The 16,995-nt window shown below is 46.2% G+C and overlaps 1 protein-coding gene across 3 annotated transcripts in view; it reads right to left on the bottom strand.

Annotated features, from left to right (window-relative positions):
* KIF24 (kinesin family member 24) overlaps positions 1-16,995 on the bottom strand; it is a 37,568-nt gene that overhangs the window by 5,106 nt on the left and 15,467 nt on the right. For all 3 annotated transcript variants that reach the window (XM_053408958.1, XM_053408959.1, XM_053408960.1), the window contains 7 exons: positions 14,737-14,834; positions 11,271-11,486; positions 8,420-8,507; positions 5,856-5,977; positions 4,294-4,399; positions 2,910-2,981; positions 2,046-2,155 (listed from right to left, as the gene is read on the bottom strand). In XM_053408958.1, coding sequence (XP_053264933.1) covers positions 2,046-2,155; positions 2,910-2,981; positions 4,294-4,399; positions 5,856-5,977; positions 8,420-8,507; positions 11,271-11,486; positions 14,737-14,834 — 812 coding nt within the window. The remainder of the gene's footprint in view (positions 1-2,045; positions 2,156-2,909; positions 2,982-4,293; positions 4,400-5,855; positions 5,978-8,419; positions 8,508-11,270; positions 11,487-14,736; positions 14,835-16,995) is intronic.

Here is a 16,995-nt window from a genome sequence, read left to right as displayed (position 1 = left end):
AAGTGATGTGTAAAATTTTTCAGAGACACCGTTGAGGGAATCTTTTGAGGAGTTGGAGACGGCCTTTATAAGTGGTCCATGTTTCTCAAGCGAACAGTAAGGTTGGTAGTACAACAGCTTTGTAAACAAGCATTTTGGTTTCCCTGCGAATGTCCCGGTCCTCAAACACTCTGCACTTCAATCGGGAGAAAGCCGCACTTGCAGAGCTCAGGCAATGCTGAATTTTGGATCAATGTCAGCCGTTGTGGAAAGATAACTGCCCAGGTAGGTAAAGTGGTCGACATTTTCCAACGTTACACCATTAAGTTGGATTTGTGTTTCTTTGTACAGCACCCAGCACACTGTCCTTTGTCAACATAGGATTCTTCAGCTTTGCCCTCGCTGACACCCATTGCCAGTCCTTTGGGGGTGGGGGGAGAGCAGGATGTAGACCCAGACAAGCATCCCCAATAGAATAGTGCCATTCAAGTAGGAACTCTGGAAGATTTCTAATAGTTATAAGCTGGGAGGAATGGTGGGGTACAAATTTAAACAAATGCATATACATTTATAACTATCTGTTAAAATCTCAAGAAATGGCTTTTCACTTGCTTCTTGCAATGGACCAAGCCAGAGTTAAGCAAGTTAATTTGGCTAGAAATATTCACTCCACCAGTCATTTTAATCCACTAGCTAAATATAGATTCTAGCATCTAAAACAGGTTCAAGACACCAATAAATTGGAGCTGCATTTTTGTTTATGTTTCTGGATGGCAGCCCAGCTTTACAGGCGTCTTTATCACTGTGTGATTCTTGGTAATTTCAGTGAAGCTTGCAGTGTAGAAAGTTCCCGATGGAATGTGCCATTCATCTTGTTTCCCATAAAGAAAAGGAGCTGCCAGCATAGCTCAAATCATGAACCAAGGCTGCTCATCAGTTTAAACCATGGATTGATGGTAAGGCCAGCAGCTCATTCCTTGGAACTAGAGGGACGGAAGAGCTCAATCTTCAACCCACTCTTGACAAGAAGTGACAGTTAAAGACAGGAACCAGCAACATATCACCTTATAAGTGAAGCTAGGCAACAAAAGGCAATACAGTGGTGCCTCACAAGACGAAATTAATTTGTTCCGCAAGTTTTTTCTTCTTGCGAGTTTTTCGTCTTGCGAAGCACGGTTTCTCATAGGAATGCATTGAAAATCAATCAATGCGTTCCTATGGAAACCGCCTTCAGACCAGGTCTGGGGACAGTCTGTCCACCGACCTCTTCTGAAGGCTGGGGGGGGGGGGGACAAGGGCTTTTCTTCCCACCGCCAGCCTTCAGAAGGCTGTTCTGAAGGCTGGCGGTGGGAAGAAAAGCCCTTCTCCCCACCTCCCACCCCGCAAGCTCCGGGGACAGGAGGGCTTTCCTCCCGACTGCCAGCATTTTAAAAGCCCCCAGGACAGCGGAGACTTCTCCGCTGTCCCGGGGGCTTTTAAAATGCTGGCGGGCGGCATTTTCAGATCGCAGCCATCCGACGGCTGCCGGTGGGGCGGAGAGACCTCCTCCCGCCGCCAGCCTTCGGAGCAGCCTTCCGAAGGCTGGCGGCGGGAGGAGGTCTCTCCGCCCCCCTGCCTGCCTTCGGAGCAGCCTTCCGAAGGCTGGCGGCGGGAGGAGGTCTCTCCGCCCCCCTGCCTGCCTTCGGAGCAGCCTTCCGAAGGCTGGCGGCGGGAGGAGGTCTCTCTGCCCCCCCACCTGCCTTCGGAGCAGCCTTCCGAAGGCTGGCGGCGGGAGGAGGTCTCTCCGCCGCGCCGCCAGCCTTCGGAGGAGGTCCGAGGACAGTGGGGAAGACGCGCTGCGCTTCCCCGCTGTCCCGGAGATTTCCCTATGGGCTTTCGTCTTGCGAAGGAAGCCCATAGGGAAATTCGTTTTGCGAAGCGCCTCCAAAACGGAAAACCCTTTCGTCTAGCGGGTTTTTCGTCTTGCGGGGCACCACTGTATTTGCATCACAACTGCACAATCTGGAATCTCACTGGGCCCAGGAGTGATTGCAGTGAGTCCATTTTGGTTCAGTGCCACCACTTACCTGTCTGCATAGCGCAAGGTGTTTAAGGTGTGCTCAGTCGCAATGTGGCTGGGGGAGACATTGGCTATCATGCAGGTCTTGGAATTGCCAACAAAAGAATCTTTCAGGACCTTGAAGGAAGAGGAACGGAAGGCACATCTTAAAGCTCTTTAGCCCAAACACATTTTTAAAGATTGTTGTTACCCACTCTGAACTAAATAAAACGGTACTGAATAAACGATGGTAACTGCTTTTCAAAAGTAATAATAATAATAATAATAATAATAATAATAATAATAATAATAATATATTTATACCCCGCCCATCTGGCTGAGCCTCCCCAGCCACTCTGGGCGGCTCCCAATCGAGTGTTAAAAACAATACAGCATTAAATATTAAAAACTTCTCATTTTATCCTTACAGCAACCATGTGAGGTAGGCTAGGCTGAGAGAACGTGCCATGAAGTGTCTTAGCCTGATATGTACACTACTCCTGAGCTCAACAGGATGCCTGGGATGCAAGCCAGCCAATCCAAGGTTTCCTCCCGCCATGGAATTCCGAACTTTCTTGGGAAAACAGTTTAGATGGAATTTATTCCAGATATCCAAGGAGACCACATTGTATTTTGCAACTGTGGGGATCTGGGATTCTGTCAGGCAATGTACAGCATCCTCACAAAACTACAATTCCCAGAGCTCACTGAGGAGGAAAAAGCTATTTGCAAGTTTAAAAACAAAGCAAGTTCAGAGCACAGAATGGTGCTGTTTTCCTGTAACTTGAAGCCATTCGTTAACGTTGCTTTTCTTCCCATCGGCAAACCCTGGAGTAACGCTTGTTTAAAGCAGCCTTTGGGGGAAGTGTTCTGGTGTTGACCTGGGCCTTACCTGAGTGAGTTTGCTTTGCCTGAAGGGAGTGTGAGCATGTTCCTGATCCAGGGCGCGGATGCACTCTTTCAGCTAGAGAAAGACAACAACAGGTGGCCTCACACAGTGAGCGAGTGTAAAAATGGCAGCACACAGGGTTGTTTTTTCACAAGACCACACTTTGCTCTATAGCAGAGGCTCTCAAAGTACAGTCATACCTCGGGTTAAATATGCTTCAGGTTGAGCGTTTTCAGGTTACGCTCCGCGGCGACCCGGAAGTAACGGAGCACGTTACTTCCGGGTTTCACCGCTCACGCATGTGCACTCAAAATGACATCTCGCACATGCACAGAAGTAGCGAAACGCCACACGCACAGACACGTGTTACCTTCTACTCAGGATGCAAACAGGGCTCCAGAATGGATCCCGTTCGCATCCAGAGGTACCACTGTATTGGATGGTCCTTTGCAAGCAGAGGGATATTATCAGTTCCTCCCTGGCTCTACTCAAGATTGCATTGACTGGAGCAGGCATCAGAGTATCAATCTTTAGGTCAGTCACCAGTGCTTGGGACCATGAAGCAACCGTCTGCTGCTTTCCCCAGTGGCTTTTTTTTAGGGGGCGGGCAGCTTATGTTATATGCCCCTTGCCCCTAAAAACCAAGGGCAAGAAGGAAGGTTGCAAACTTCCTTTTTCCGTGTTACATGCCTAGAGAGTCTTCCCTTGGCACAAAAAAGCCCACAAATACAGCATTTCAGGATTTCTGCTCTCTCTGTGTGACCATAGACCTCTGCTGAATGAGGCCACTGCTTCATCTAGCCTAGTTTGGTCTCACTGACAGTGACTCTCCAAGGCAAAGGTTCCCCCCACCCATCTCCTGTTTCAGCAGGTTTATTTGCAGCTTCTAGGACAAGACCCGGTTCATAATCAGGTTCTGAGTCTTCTTAGAAGGTTCAGGATTGGTCCTTTTGACTATGCAATGCAGCCAATGAGATTTGGTAAAGTGATAACATTCTGAAGCCAAATCAGTGTTAGGGCAATGCATTCTGTCCTCATTCTGGAACCATCTGTCTTATAAAAAAGGGAGAGAGAAAGAAAGAAAGAAAGAAAGAAAGATATAGTACCCAGCAGAGGCAAGGAGCATCACTTTATGTCCATGGTGGAGGATTTTTGCAAGCCAAAAACCGGGTGTGAAATTTGTGAGGGCCCACTGTGGCTCAATGTTAAACGTCTCCTATTCTTGCACCAGCATCCAGATCTGGTACTCTACTGAACACAAGCGGCCCTGCACAGAGTTCTCATCCCAGAGACAATGCCATCTTCTAAAAAATCACTGTCAAATATTAGGAACTGTATTGCAGCCCTTCAAATAATCTCAAAAGAAGCACAATTCACACCAACTTACAGCTAGAAGACTTTGATTTATTTCTGCACCTTCCATTTTCGTCTGCCGGTCAGAGTCCCTGGCATCCGCAGCTCTCTCGCTGCCAGCCAGGTCAATGAAGGAGATCCTGGAAAACCAAAATCATTTTAGCACAACCTTATCCATCAAACTGCTAGGTGGGCTGGAGCTGGGACTGAATAACAGGAGCTCACTCCATCTCGGGCAGTTCGAATCCCTGCGACGGGTGAGCTCCCGCCGTTCGGTCCCAGCTCCTGCCCACCTAGCAGTTTGAAAGCACGTCAAAGTGAAAGTAAATAAATACGTATCGCTCTGGTTTGCCAGAAGCGGCTTAGTCATGCTGGCCACATGACCCAGAAGTTGTCTGCGGACAAACACCAGCTCCCTTGACCTATAGAGTGAGATGAGCGCTGCAACCCCAGAGTCGTCTGCAACTGGACCTAACGGTCAGGGGTACCTTTATCTTTATCCATCTTTTAATTAATTAATTCTTCCAGCGGGTCCAGAGCAAGGTTTTATTCTCAACACCTAGATACGGGCTTGCTCGAAGCCATTTAAGCCAGCTTTTCCACCTTCACTGCTGCTGCCTTTGGACCTCCCTCCTATTGTCACTTAGTGACAGCCATTCCATCAGACTACCTGAGCCATTTCCATCCCCAACCAGTCAACATAAGAACGGTAAGCCCTAAGTGGCTTATGTCCAAGAGAGCCTCCAGCACCAATCTGCCCAGTCAGCACGATCTACAGTATGGGACCGAGCCTTTTCCATGTTCCATCTGTAGCTGGAGGGTGACTACTCAGGAGACCAGAGGTCTTCCTGATGGCTGAACTTAAATGATCGAATACCTTGCCTACAGAGCTGCATTTTGCTCCCTCATTGTTCCCCTTTTTTGGCCGGCTGGTTAAAACCTTCCTACTTCGACAAGGAAATTATCTTGCTAGGCTTAGAAGTAGACCCTCACCTCAGAACGTTTATGTTGTTTCATTTCTTTTATGGGATTTTCATTCTTGTTGTAAACCACCTAAGTGATGCAAGTACACTGGAGGGGTTAAAGGGACCCCTGACCATTAGGTCCAGTCGTGACCGACTCTGGGGTTGCGGCGCTCATCTCGCTTTATTGGCCAAGGGAGCCGGCGTACAGCTTCCAGGTCATGTGGCCAGCATGACTAAGCCGCTTCTGGCAAACCAGAGCAGCGCACGGAAATGCCGTTTACCTTCCCGCCGGAGCGGTACCCATTTATCTACTTGCACTTTGACGTGCTTTCGAACTGCTAGGTTGGCAGGAGCTGGGACCGAGCAACGGGAGCTCACCCCGTCACGGGGATTCGAACCACCAACCTTCTGATCGGCAAGCCCTAGGTTCTGTGGTTTAACCCACAGCACCACCCGCGTCCCTACTGGAGGGGTTAGGTGTACATTTTTTAACAACCTCTTCACCAGGAGTTTCCTATGAGCAGAGTACATACACTCTTCACATGGTGGCTGCATTCTGAGAAGAGGACTGCAAGACTCATTGCAAGGTCTTGGAGGCAGAATGGAACATTTCCAGCTCTTTACCACTCACCTCCCAAACACTCTGTTTGCTGGGTCCTTAATCTGAATCTGGATAATGGCATGGGAACGGGAGGAATCCGAGTTGACTCCAGTTGCCCCGGTACTGCGCTCTTTTCCTCCTTTCAGAATTACCTGGAATGAAGGAGGAGCAGAACTAAGACTAGGACTCCCCACATAAACCCCACAGTGAAACTGCATATGTACTAGTACAGTGGCACCTCGAGTTAAGAACTGAATTTGTTCTGGAGGTCCGTTCTCAACCTGAAACTGTTCTTAACCTGAGGTACCACTTTAGCTTATGGGGCCTCCCACTGCTGCCACGCCACCACCGCACAATTTCTGTTCTCATCCTGAAGCAAAGTTCTTAATCCGAGGTAATATTTCTGGGTTAGCGGAGTCTGTAACCTGAAGCGTCTGTAACCTGAGGTACTACTGTACAGTCCAACCAGCCCCAGATGACTCAAGGGAGACCACGCCACTCATTCAGAGAGAGGCAAAACTCCAGCATCATTGGGCATTTGGGAACTTTATAGTCTTCACATTAATTAGTCTTTTTCTTTTTATACTATAGGAACACAACATCTACTTATGCCATCTTTTGTAAATTACTTTATTTTGCTTATTATCTGTTTGATCCTTACTCTTCTTTGTTTTTGTTTTGTTGTTTTGTTATTCCATATTTGAGTTGCTTCATCTAGTGTTTTATGTTTTTACCTTTATATTAAAAAGCCCAATAAAAATTACTTTAAAAAAGAGAAATAGGAAATTCAATGTCCTTGCAATTTAAATGTCTGATGGCAGTTTGATGGCAGGTAATTCCCCCCCCCCCAATATTTCTTTCCATCATCACCAGCATTGCCACAAAACCAGGAGGCAGATATTTAAGCCCAGCAACTTGTGGAGTCCTCATCATGCCACAAGGTCCTTTCATATAGCCCATTTATCACTATTTGAAAAACTCATTGAAAATCCTGCCCATGTGCAACAATCACTCACTGGAAATGAGCAAAGCAAAATGTATTTCGTTAAGGCTGGACATAAGCTGGACAGTTTCTCTTCTCACCCCCCTACCCGAAACTATACATTCCAAGCATGCCAAAGGATTTAGTGAGCCAGAAAGTGAAGAGACACACAATCAGTTCAGTGCACTACAAAAGGCCAGCTTGCTCATCTGTCTCCATAGCCAACAGCAAAGAAAATACTGCCAAAGTAAACAGCTGGGCCACTGGTCCCATCACCTCCTGGCAAATAGAAGGGGAAGAAAGGGAGGCAGCGAGAGATTTTACTTTCTTGGGTTCCATGATCACTGCAGATGGTGACAGCAGTCACGAAATTAATAGATGCCTGCTTCTTGGGAGAAAAGCAATGACAAACCTAGACAGCATCTTAAAAAGCAGAGACATCACGTTGCTGACAAAGGTCCGTATAGTTAAAGCTATGGTTTTCCCAGTAGTGATGTATGGAAGTGAGAGCTGGACCATAAAGAAGGCTGATTGCCGAAGAATTGATGCTTTTGAATTTTGAAGAGGAGACTCTTGAGAGTCCCATGGACTGCAAGAAGATCAAACCTCTCCATTCTGAAGGAAATCAGTCCTGAGTGCTCACTGGAAGGACAGATCGTGAAGCTGAGGCTTCAAGACTTTGGCCACCTCATGAGAAGAGAAGACTCCCTGGAAAAGACCCTGATGTTGGGAAAGATGGAGGGCACAAGGAGAAGGGGACAACGGAGGACGAGATGGTGGGACAGTGTTCTTGAAGCTCCCAGCATGAGTTTGACCAAACTGCAGGAGGCAGTGGAAGAAAGGAGTGCCTGGCGTGCTCTGGTCCAGGGGGTCACTAAGAGGCGGACACGACTAAACAAAACAGCTGGGCAGGCACGGGGGGTGGGGGTGTGCACAGCAATTTCAGTTTCTAGTCAATAGAACCAAAGAAGGAATTGGTGCCAGGGCTGAGACCCCTCAGTGTTAAAATTTTGCAATATCATTTCTACATCTATTGCAGTGCACAAAGTACTTTGAAGCTCCTATCAGCACAAAAATATTGGGGGGTGAGAGGAGGGAGAGAACAACTGCACTGTTTGAAAGCTGAAAGAACCAAGTTGTGGAAGTTGCTCAGCAATGAAAACGGCTTGTTGTAAGTTCAAGGCAGGATGGGAGGCACAGCAGAACAGGATGCCCCAAGTAAGTCAATAAAATCCTCAGAACTCTTAACCCCAAAGTGGGGAAGGAAATTCTTTAACGACATCAACTGGGCTCAGAGGTGATGAGGCCTATTTAAATCATATCTAACTTTTGTTTTGGTTCCTTCTAGTACGCTGTATGTTTTTCAAGGGCAATCCGTTTTTTAAGAAAACCCGTGAGTCTTTAGAATCTAATGAGGAGAGAGAGAAGAAATAATCTAATGAGAGCCCAGGTATGTCCAGTATTTTCCTTAAGAAAACGCTTAATGAGAACAATTGGCCACATGCACATCCTAAAACATCTCATGACCATTACGTGGGGCACAGTGGTTTTTCCATGGTACCTGCACCCTCAAAGCTTAATCAAATGTGTACGTCTGGGTGGTCAGAATTACCTCTAGTAGCAGGCTGACGGTGTTCACTTGGACCTCACGCAGCCCAACTATCTGCACAATATGCTTACTGTCTTCCCTTGCAAAAAGCCTGGGGAGGAAACCACATAGATTAGTTGCAAAAGTGCTTAGGGAAAGGTTCAACAAATGCCCATTTTTAATTTTCAAAACATGAAATTTACTTTTAGCCCCCACTTCCAAATAGAGCCGATTACAATGAGCACCCATTAAATAATTCAATGTAACAACAATCAGAAAAACAACAGAGTCCAAGGAAGGGGCAGCGGAACAAAACTCAAACTACAGAAAACCATCATGCTAATTTTCACCAATTTTAATTTGTCTGGAAGACAAATTATTGAGCTGGCGCCTCAACAGTCACAGGATGGGTGCCATGTGAGTTCTCTTGGAAATCGTGTTTCAGAATCAAGCTGTCATTACAGGAAATGCCCTGTTCTAAAAATCTCTGAAGGGGAGGGGCACAAGGAGCCTTGACTGATGTTTGGACAATCATCTCTGTAAACGGACAGGTTCATATGACAGAAGTCAGTGTTTTTGATTCCCTGGGCACAGGAGATTTGGATCAGGGATGGGGAATCTGTGGCTCTCCAGATGTTGTTGAACCCCAACTCTGTCAGTCTCAGGCACCATGGCCGATTGTCAGAAATTATGGGAGTCATAGTCCAGCAGGCTCCCATCAATAACCTGGCCGTGATACTCCAAACCAGCTCCAATTTCCAAGTAATCTTGAAAAGCGGAACCATGTTACCGAGTCCATCTCTTTCCAAGAAATGTTGCAACCATTGCACCAAAGTTGGTTAAAAGGTGCTTGATGCCACAGGCATCACTATTCTATACACAATCAAAGAGAGCCAGTGTGGTGTAGTGATCAGTGTTGGGCCTGGGAGACCAGGGTTCAAATCTCCACTCAGCCATTAAGCTCCCTGGGTGACCCTGGGCCTGTCACTCACTTGCAGCCTGATCTACCCCACAGGGTTTCCGTGGGGATAAAGCAGGGAGGAGGGGAACATCACCTTGAGCTCACTGAAGGAAAAGTGGGATATAAATGCAATCAGTCAAGGCTGGATCTAACTGCAGGCTTTGAACTTGTCCCTCCATGAGTGCAATGCCACCAGTCACAGGATGAATACTTCCTTCCTGGCCAGTTGAGGCACCCACCAGCAGCACCTCCACCTTGCCTGGGTGGTAAAGGTAAAGGTACCCCTGCCCGTACGGGCCAGTCTTGCCAGACTCTAGGGTTGTGCGCTCATCTCACTCTAGAGGCCGGGAGCCAGCGCTGCCTGCAGACACTTCTGGGTCACGTGGCCAGCGTGACGAAGCTGCTCTGGCGAGCCAGAGCAGCACACGGAAATGCCGTTTACCTTTCTGCTAGTAAGTGGTCCCTATTTATCTACTTGCACTTTGACGTGCTTTCGAACTGCTAGGTTGGCAGGCGCTGGGACCGAGCAACGGGAGCGCACCCCGCCGCGGGGATTCGAACCGCCGACCATGCGATCGGCAAGTCCTAGGTGCTGAGGTTTTACCCACAGCGCCACTGCCTGGGTGGAGCTTCCATTTATTAGCTCTCACCCAACCCCTGACCAACTCCAGAAACTTGGGGCATCCCCTAACATACTCAAATTAGACGAACACAAGAGCTGAGCATCATCAGCATGCTGATAATTAAGATCCCAGCAAGATCGGACCAAAAGACTATCTAGAGCAACATCCTGCTTCCTCAAGTGGCCTCAGCCAAAATTTATTGATGACCTCACTCACTGGTTGAAATGCATGACCAAAGAACAGGAAGACACACAGCACCTGATCGAGCAACCCTTATGTAGATATGGATCCCACCATGAACAAGGGAAGGTAAGGCTCCACAATTTCACATCCGCATCCTCACCCAACCCTGCCAACAGTGGGATAGCACCAGCTGCCCTTGAAAGACACAGCCATTCACGGGAAATTGGTTTTATTTCAATGCACAGTCCACCCCATTCTGAAGCAGAATTGATAGCTGAAACTTCCCAGCGGGAGCTCCTCATTTCATTTCACACTTGAAATCGCAGGGGCAGCAGACACTGCTGTGTGTATCAGCTAGAACAATCAGGAGTGGGGGAATTAATTTATGTTGATATTTAAATTGTCATCTGCCTGTTGCAGAATTAATAACCCAGAGAGATGATTAAGTGTTTGCAGTCCTCCATCCCCACAGAGCCCCCACAAAATAGCGCTCTCGCCACCTCTCCACTGGAAAGTACTCCCTGTGCCATGCAAACATCAACACATCCCTCAGGTCACCCTGTCAAAGGAAGGACAAAAGCTGACATGACTGAGCCACACGGGAGATGTCTCCATTCTGGAATGTACTGAAAAGATAAGATCGAGTTACAGCAGTTGCTAGAATGGTCACACACAAAAAAGGGGGTGGGATTTTAATGCTTTTTACTGAACCAACTATATCAGCAACTAATTTTATGGGAAGGAGGGGCCAGGCTCCATTGCCCCCTTCCCTCAGTATGGACTGACAGCAAGCCCTGCTGTGTAGCCCTGGCAACAGAAGGAGCAGTAGATACTTCTCTGGGGGCAGATTTGGCTCTGGGCATCTAGCTACCAACTCCTAAACTGCACACTTATGAAACTACAAAATCAAAGCCTCTCTCCTCTTTTAGGCAGACTGAGCAAGCTGCACAGCTCTTGGGACAGGACTTTATCATGCATTCCTTCACTAAAAAAACAACAATAACCCACTTGTCCCCATATTTCGCTGTCCCAAGCAACTCTAATTCTGTTCAGCTATATCTGATTAATGGCCTTGGTTTCAAAAGCTGTACTCTTGGATTTTAAGCACCTCTTCCTTCCATTTAGCAGGTCATAAAGCTGTCCACAGTAGATCTCATAAAAGCTGATCCAGACGTGGAGGTCTTTTCTAGTCTGAGATGCTTCCAATTGCCTGAAGATATCATTAGCAGCCAGGGCGTAGAGTCCTGGGTTTTGGTGAGTGCCAATCATAGTATAGGTCTTGCCAGCACCCGTCTGCCCATATGCAAAGCAGGTGGCGTTGCCGCTGTAACAAAAGAAAGAGAAGCACCTTTTAATATAACAGCGTCTATTAGCGTGTAAAAGACTATGGTAAAACACAGACGCTGAATGCTTGCCCCAAACTACTTCTGTGGGATAATCAAATGTGGAGATATGGAAGCAGCCTCCAAGAGATCTCCTGATGTCCTCTCACATCCTGTTTAGATCTGTTGCACATAAGACATTCTCAAAAGGCTTGACTGTAGAAAAGGCAACAAAGCATATGGAAGAGCCATCAGGGGGGAACATCATGTACAGAGCTGCTATGTGAAGTTCAGTGGCTATACAAGAGAACCACCATAAGCTACAAGAGTGAAACTTTTCTGCCTTCAATACTAATGCCGTCCTCCCCCTGGTGGGCTAACCGGGGCAAGGATGGCATCCTTTAAAACAGTCCCCTGGACCTGCTTGCCCTCCTTTTCATTCCTATCTTGCAAGTTCCACAACACAATGGCTCCGTTAGGAGCGGCTGTCACTCCAATAACAACCTTCCCAGCTGCCTCAAAAAGAACTCCTGCGTGATGCCTTTGTGGCTTGGGCACAGCATGGGGCACTCTCCATTAAGCTGGCACCATAATTGATTATGTTCACATTATAATGGTGACAAAAATGTGGAGTTTAGTCTTTTGTGATATTCAGCTTGGCCAATTAGTCAGTCTAACTAATCACAATAGCCAGATTGAAAGATGGAGAGAAGGTATTTGGTCTTTTTGCTTCCTTAAATATGAAAGCGTCTTGTGTCCGTGTGTATGTACAGTTGAATGGTAAAGATAAAAATATTGATATAGAAGTTGTGAGCAGAATTATACCTGACCTTTCTCAAGTTACACTCTGATTTAATATGGTTGCATCCTAAAAGTACCTTCATCTAGTTGACTTTGTCCCAAAAGTCATAAGGCTGAAAACAAAATGTAATTATACTGGTGGGTTTTCCTTATGTAGCTGAATACCAGTTGTTTTAAGTAGCAACATCAAAGATGCGAGGGGAGTGGACTACACTAAATTGATATAGTTAAAGAAGCAGAGACCAGTGGTACAAGACAATGACCTTGCAATAAATATTTCTTCTACTTACACCAAAGAAGATTGTATCTGAAGTACCTTTATTTTATTTTGCAGTGCGATGCAGAGCAGCAGAAATCCAGATTTGAATCCCTGCTTAGTCATAATGGAGCCTTGCAAATCGGCACCATCAGTAGGGCACCATTTTTAATGTCCCTGGCCCAGCTTATCTATTGTAATCCACCATGAACATTTAGGTTATGGCAGGAAAGAAATTTTAGGTGTGGCCAAGGTACAATCCACAAAATGCTTATAACCCAGGTAGTATTACTCAAATCTCTGCCAGCTTCTCTGGCATCAAAAATTAGTGGGCAGCGCCTCCAGCAGATGACACTCAAGTCTGACACTCCATACTGAGCCTTATTTTGAAACAGCATCTGAAATCCTGAATGGCCACAAGAGGCTGCTCTTTTTCTAGCTGAGTGAGATGGCATTAAAAGAAGCAAGCCTTAGTTTAACAAACAAATTGGGACCATCAGCACTGGTTTTCCAGCCCATGAGCTGATTTGATTCACAATAAAGCAGCAGTAACAACAACCACAAGTAGCTACTGCAATCTCTCAAAAGCAGAGTGGGTATAGCCCATGAAAGTTCATGCCATGATACAGAAAGGTAAAGGTACCCCCTGACCGCTAGGTCCAGTTGCGGACGACTCTGATGTTGCACGCTCATCTTGGCCAAGGGAGCCGGCGTTTGTTCGCAGACAGCTTCCGGGTCATGAGGCCAGCATGACTAAGCCGCTTCTGGCGAAACCAAAGCAGCGCACGGAAACGCCGTTTACCTTCCCGCCGGAGCGGTACCTATTTATCTACTTGCACTTTGGTGTGCTTTCGAACTGCTAGGTGGGCAGGACCTGGGACTGAGCAACGGGAACTCACCCCGTCGCGGGGATTCGAACCGCCAACCTTCTGATCGGCAAGTCCTAGGCTCTGTGGTTTAGATCTCAGCATCACCCGTGTCCCTTGACACATACATTAGTGTTTAAAGCACCTTGGGACTGCTTTTTTTTTTTAACTATTAAAAAAAAAAATTCTGATCGTTCATTGTTACAGAAGTAAATACAAGTCACCATTACTTTTCAAAAGCTACACATTTCCCTAGTGTGGTTGAGAACACTGGTGGGGAGGTGACACTGCTCCTAAGTCATGTGCCTGCTGCAGTGCTCCAAGATTTCTATACCGCCCTTCATCCAAGGAGCACAGCGTGGTTTACAATATAAAAACACAAAAATATGTAACATGGTAATGCAGAAGATCTGCACTGCCAGCCTGAAAGTCAACCACCAACCCCATTATACTTTTGTGCGCTTATGCAGTTCCCCTTCATTCTGTGGGGCTTTGGCATGATGCCATTTTGGGTTTTATTATTATTTAAGGTACATTGTTAAGGAGATTTCTATCCTCCCCCACGTGAAATACTTCATATGGGACTATCCTTGAAAGGGTGTTAAGAAGCAGCACCTGGACTAGAATTGGTGCATAGCTACTGGCTGCAAACAGTCACAGAATGCAAGAACATTCATACTGAAGAAGCGCGGCTGGTTGCTGGTTGGTTTCCAGGCTTCATTCAAAGTACCACTTTTGACCTTTAAAGTCCTAAGTGGTCCAGCAGAAAGCTTGCTTCTGCAGCTGCCAATGCAAACCCTACGCCAGACCCCCTTTACCACTGAATAGCTGCTAGAATGGCATTCCTTAGGAAACACTTCCTTAAGTGGGTGCACATCACATCAATTCCATGGAAGCCTTCAAGACACCCATGAAAATGTCTTGGGGTTACGATGGTGGGAACAACTGAGTTATGCTACGCCTGTTACTGATTTTATACCGGATGCCCTTTTTTTACTACACGTTTTGTTTTTCTTGTTTGTTTTATGATTATTCTATTTGATGATTCACCTTTTAAATTGTGAGCTACCTTGTCAAGTGGCAGGATATAAATCTAAATAAATAAAATGGAAAACAATTTTTACTTTCCTTCTCTTATCTGCTCATTTATTTTAAAATGACACATAATTCAGATATAGGACAGTGTGTGTGTGTGTGTGTGTGTGTGTGGACCACCACCAAAAGAAAAACAGAGGAAGAAAGGTGAGCACCATGAAAACATCAATAAACATATATAAACAATGAAAATGTTCATAGGCACAGATAGGGAAAGGATACACAACACCCTACCCATTGAAAATGTGTTGAATGAGGGGGTGGGCAGTCTTCATGTACACATCCTGGTTGGAACAGGCCTCCCCAAAGACTTCATCAAAGTAAAACACATGCTGCAAAAATAAAAGGGATATTTACACAAAAAGGAATTCTACTCCTTTCACCCACCCATGATGATAAGTTACACAGCTGTGGGTGTGAATCCCATTCAAAGTGAAACCAGGAAGCTGAGACCCCGCATAGCCAAATTCAGACATCATGCAATCACCATCAGCCAGAGCAAACTAATGGATTCAGCAACTGTACCAAGCAAGTGTCTCTGGAAACAAAGCTGTAAGCAGAGCTAAAATAAGAAAGGGAGGAGGGAGGGAGGCAGAAGAGAATACTTCATCTTGCCTTAAGCGAACAGGTATGCAATGATAACATGGAATGATGCAAAATAAAAGTTAAGTTCCAAAATCAAGCCGTGGATTCTTGCTGCTGAAAAGGAACTTCCACTACCAAATTCTGATGTATTTTTGAGGCAAAGGAAACTAGAAACCTAGAAAGACATTTCTAGGAAATCCTCATTTCAGAAGTAAAACTTCCTGTACTTAAGGCTTCTTCCTCTTAAGCTGTTTGTGTCAGTAGGCACAATCTATGAGGACTTTATTTATTATTTGGCAAGAGCTCCACTGAACTGAAGCACCAGCAAGAGGAGGGGCATGTGTGTACATAACATGCTGCTCTGCAGACTGGTTACCTTCCTGCTGCTGTCAATCGGAATGAGAATTTGATCTAGGCAGCAGAAGGTACCTGGGACCAAGAGAGAAAAAAGATGCAAGACTATTAGCGGAAAAATCATTAACCACAGAGGGGAAGGAGGGCAGAGGAAGAGAGAGCATAGATCATTCAGCGAGAACTGGAGCACTGAAGGCCTGTGAGAACCTTGCTCTCTAGTACAATGGAAACTGGGGGGAAAAGGGAATTCACTAGGCTGGCAGCCCAGTTCTGTTGCCTTTGTTAAGCACAGGCGCCTCGGGCAGTAATTACAATATGCTCACTTTCCAACAGAAAAGAGAGAAGACAATGCAAGGGAGAACATTTAATCTTTAGAAGTACCCATTTCTCTTTTTTGAGGAGGGTGTAAATCAGAGGCAAGTCCAACAGAATTACAGAAAAGTTTCAAGTAATAGAAATTGCATGTTTATCACAGTCTAGATAAGTCAAAGTTTGGATCATGTCATCCTTATAGCACCATTTGTAATGTTATTTGGGGAGTGTTCCAGTACTGGCCTGAGATGCCTCCCCTCGCCACCTGCCAATCACAGGTTGTGGCTCATATGTGGCAGGAATATCTCCCTTGAGCACAATATGGCATCTGGAATATTGTATCCCCAAGAAAGTGACCTCTTCTACTGTACCATAGGCATTCACACCAGAATGATTCGTGAAACACTGTCGTGTAATATCAGAATATAATACAGCAGCGCTTAATTATTATGCAATCATTTTCTGGTAATGTCAAATTCCCTGCTGCTATAAATGTAACAGATATCTAAAAGGTAAAGGTAAAGTACCCCTGGATGGGTAAGTCCAGTCAAAGGCGACTATGGGGTGCGGCGCTTTTCAGGCCGAGGGAGATAGCGTTTGTCCACGAGCAGCTTTCCGGGTCATGTGGCCTGCATTACTAAACTGCTACTGGTGCACAGAGGACCATGACAAGTGCCAGAGTGCACAGAAATACCATTTACCTTCTTGTTGTGGCGGTACCTATTTATCTACTTGCACTGGTATGCTTTCAAACTGCTAGGTTGGCAGAAGCTGGGACAGAGCAATGGGAGCTCACTCCATAGTGCAGATTTGAACTACTGACCTTCCGATCAGCAAGTCCAAGAAGCTCAGTGGTTTAGACCACAGTGCCACCCACGTCCCAAAATATCTAAAATAAACAAAGAGTATAGGGGTCCATGGACCTTGGAGGACACCTGCCTTTTGTTGGCCTACAATACACTATAGCATTCTCCTACAGACTGCAGTACTGTTGCAATGCTCCTTGCTTGCTATCACTGCTGCAACTATGCTTGCTCCCTTTTAGCTTCCAGAAGCAAATCAAGGTGTTGGCTTCAACTTTCAAATTCTAATTTCCTAGGCCCAAGAACAGTGTCATCCATTAAGATAAGACCCCAGGGACTAAAGCAGTCATTCAGATTTCTGGAGGAGATCCTTCTCCACCTGTTGGCAAGCCATCGCAAAAGCACAAAGATGCCCTCTCTCACAGGCAGCCTCCTCTCT

Source organism: Podarcis raffonei, chromosome 11, assembly GCF_027172205.1.
Source record: "Podarcis raffonei isolate rPodRaf1 chromosome 11, rPodRaf1.pri, whole genome shotgun sequence".
NCBI classification, from domain to species: Eukaryota; Metazoa; Chordata; class Lepidosauria; order Squamata; family Lacertidae; genus Podarcis; species Podarcis raffonei.
The sequence above is the reverse complement of the archived record's forward strand: the minus strand, read 5'-3'. Positions and strand labels throughout refer to the sequence as shown.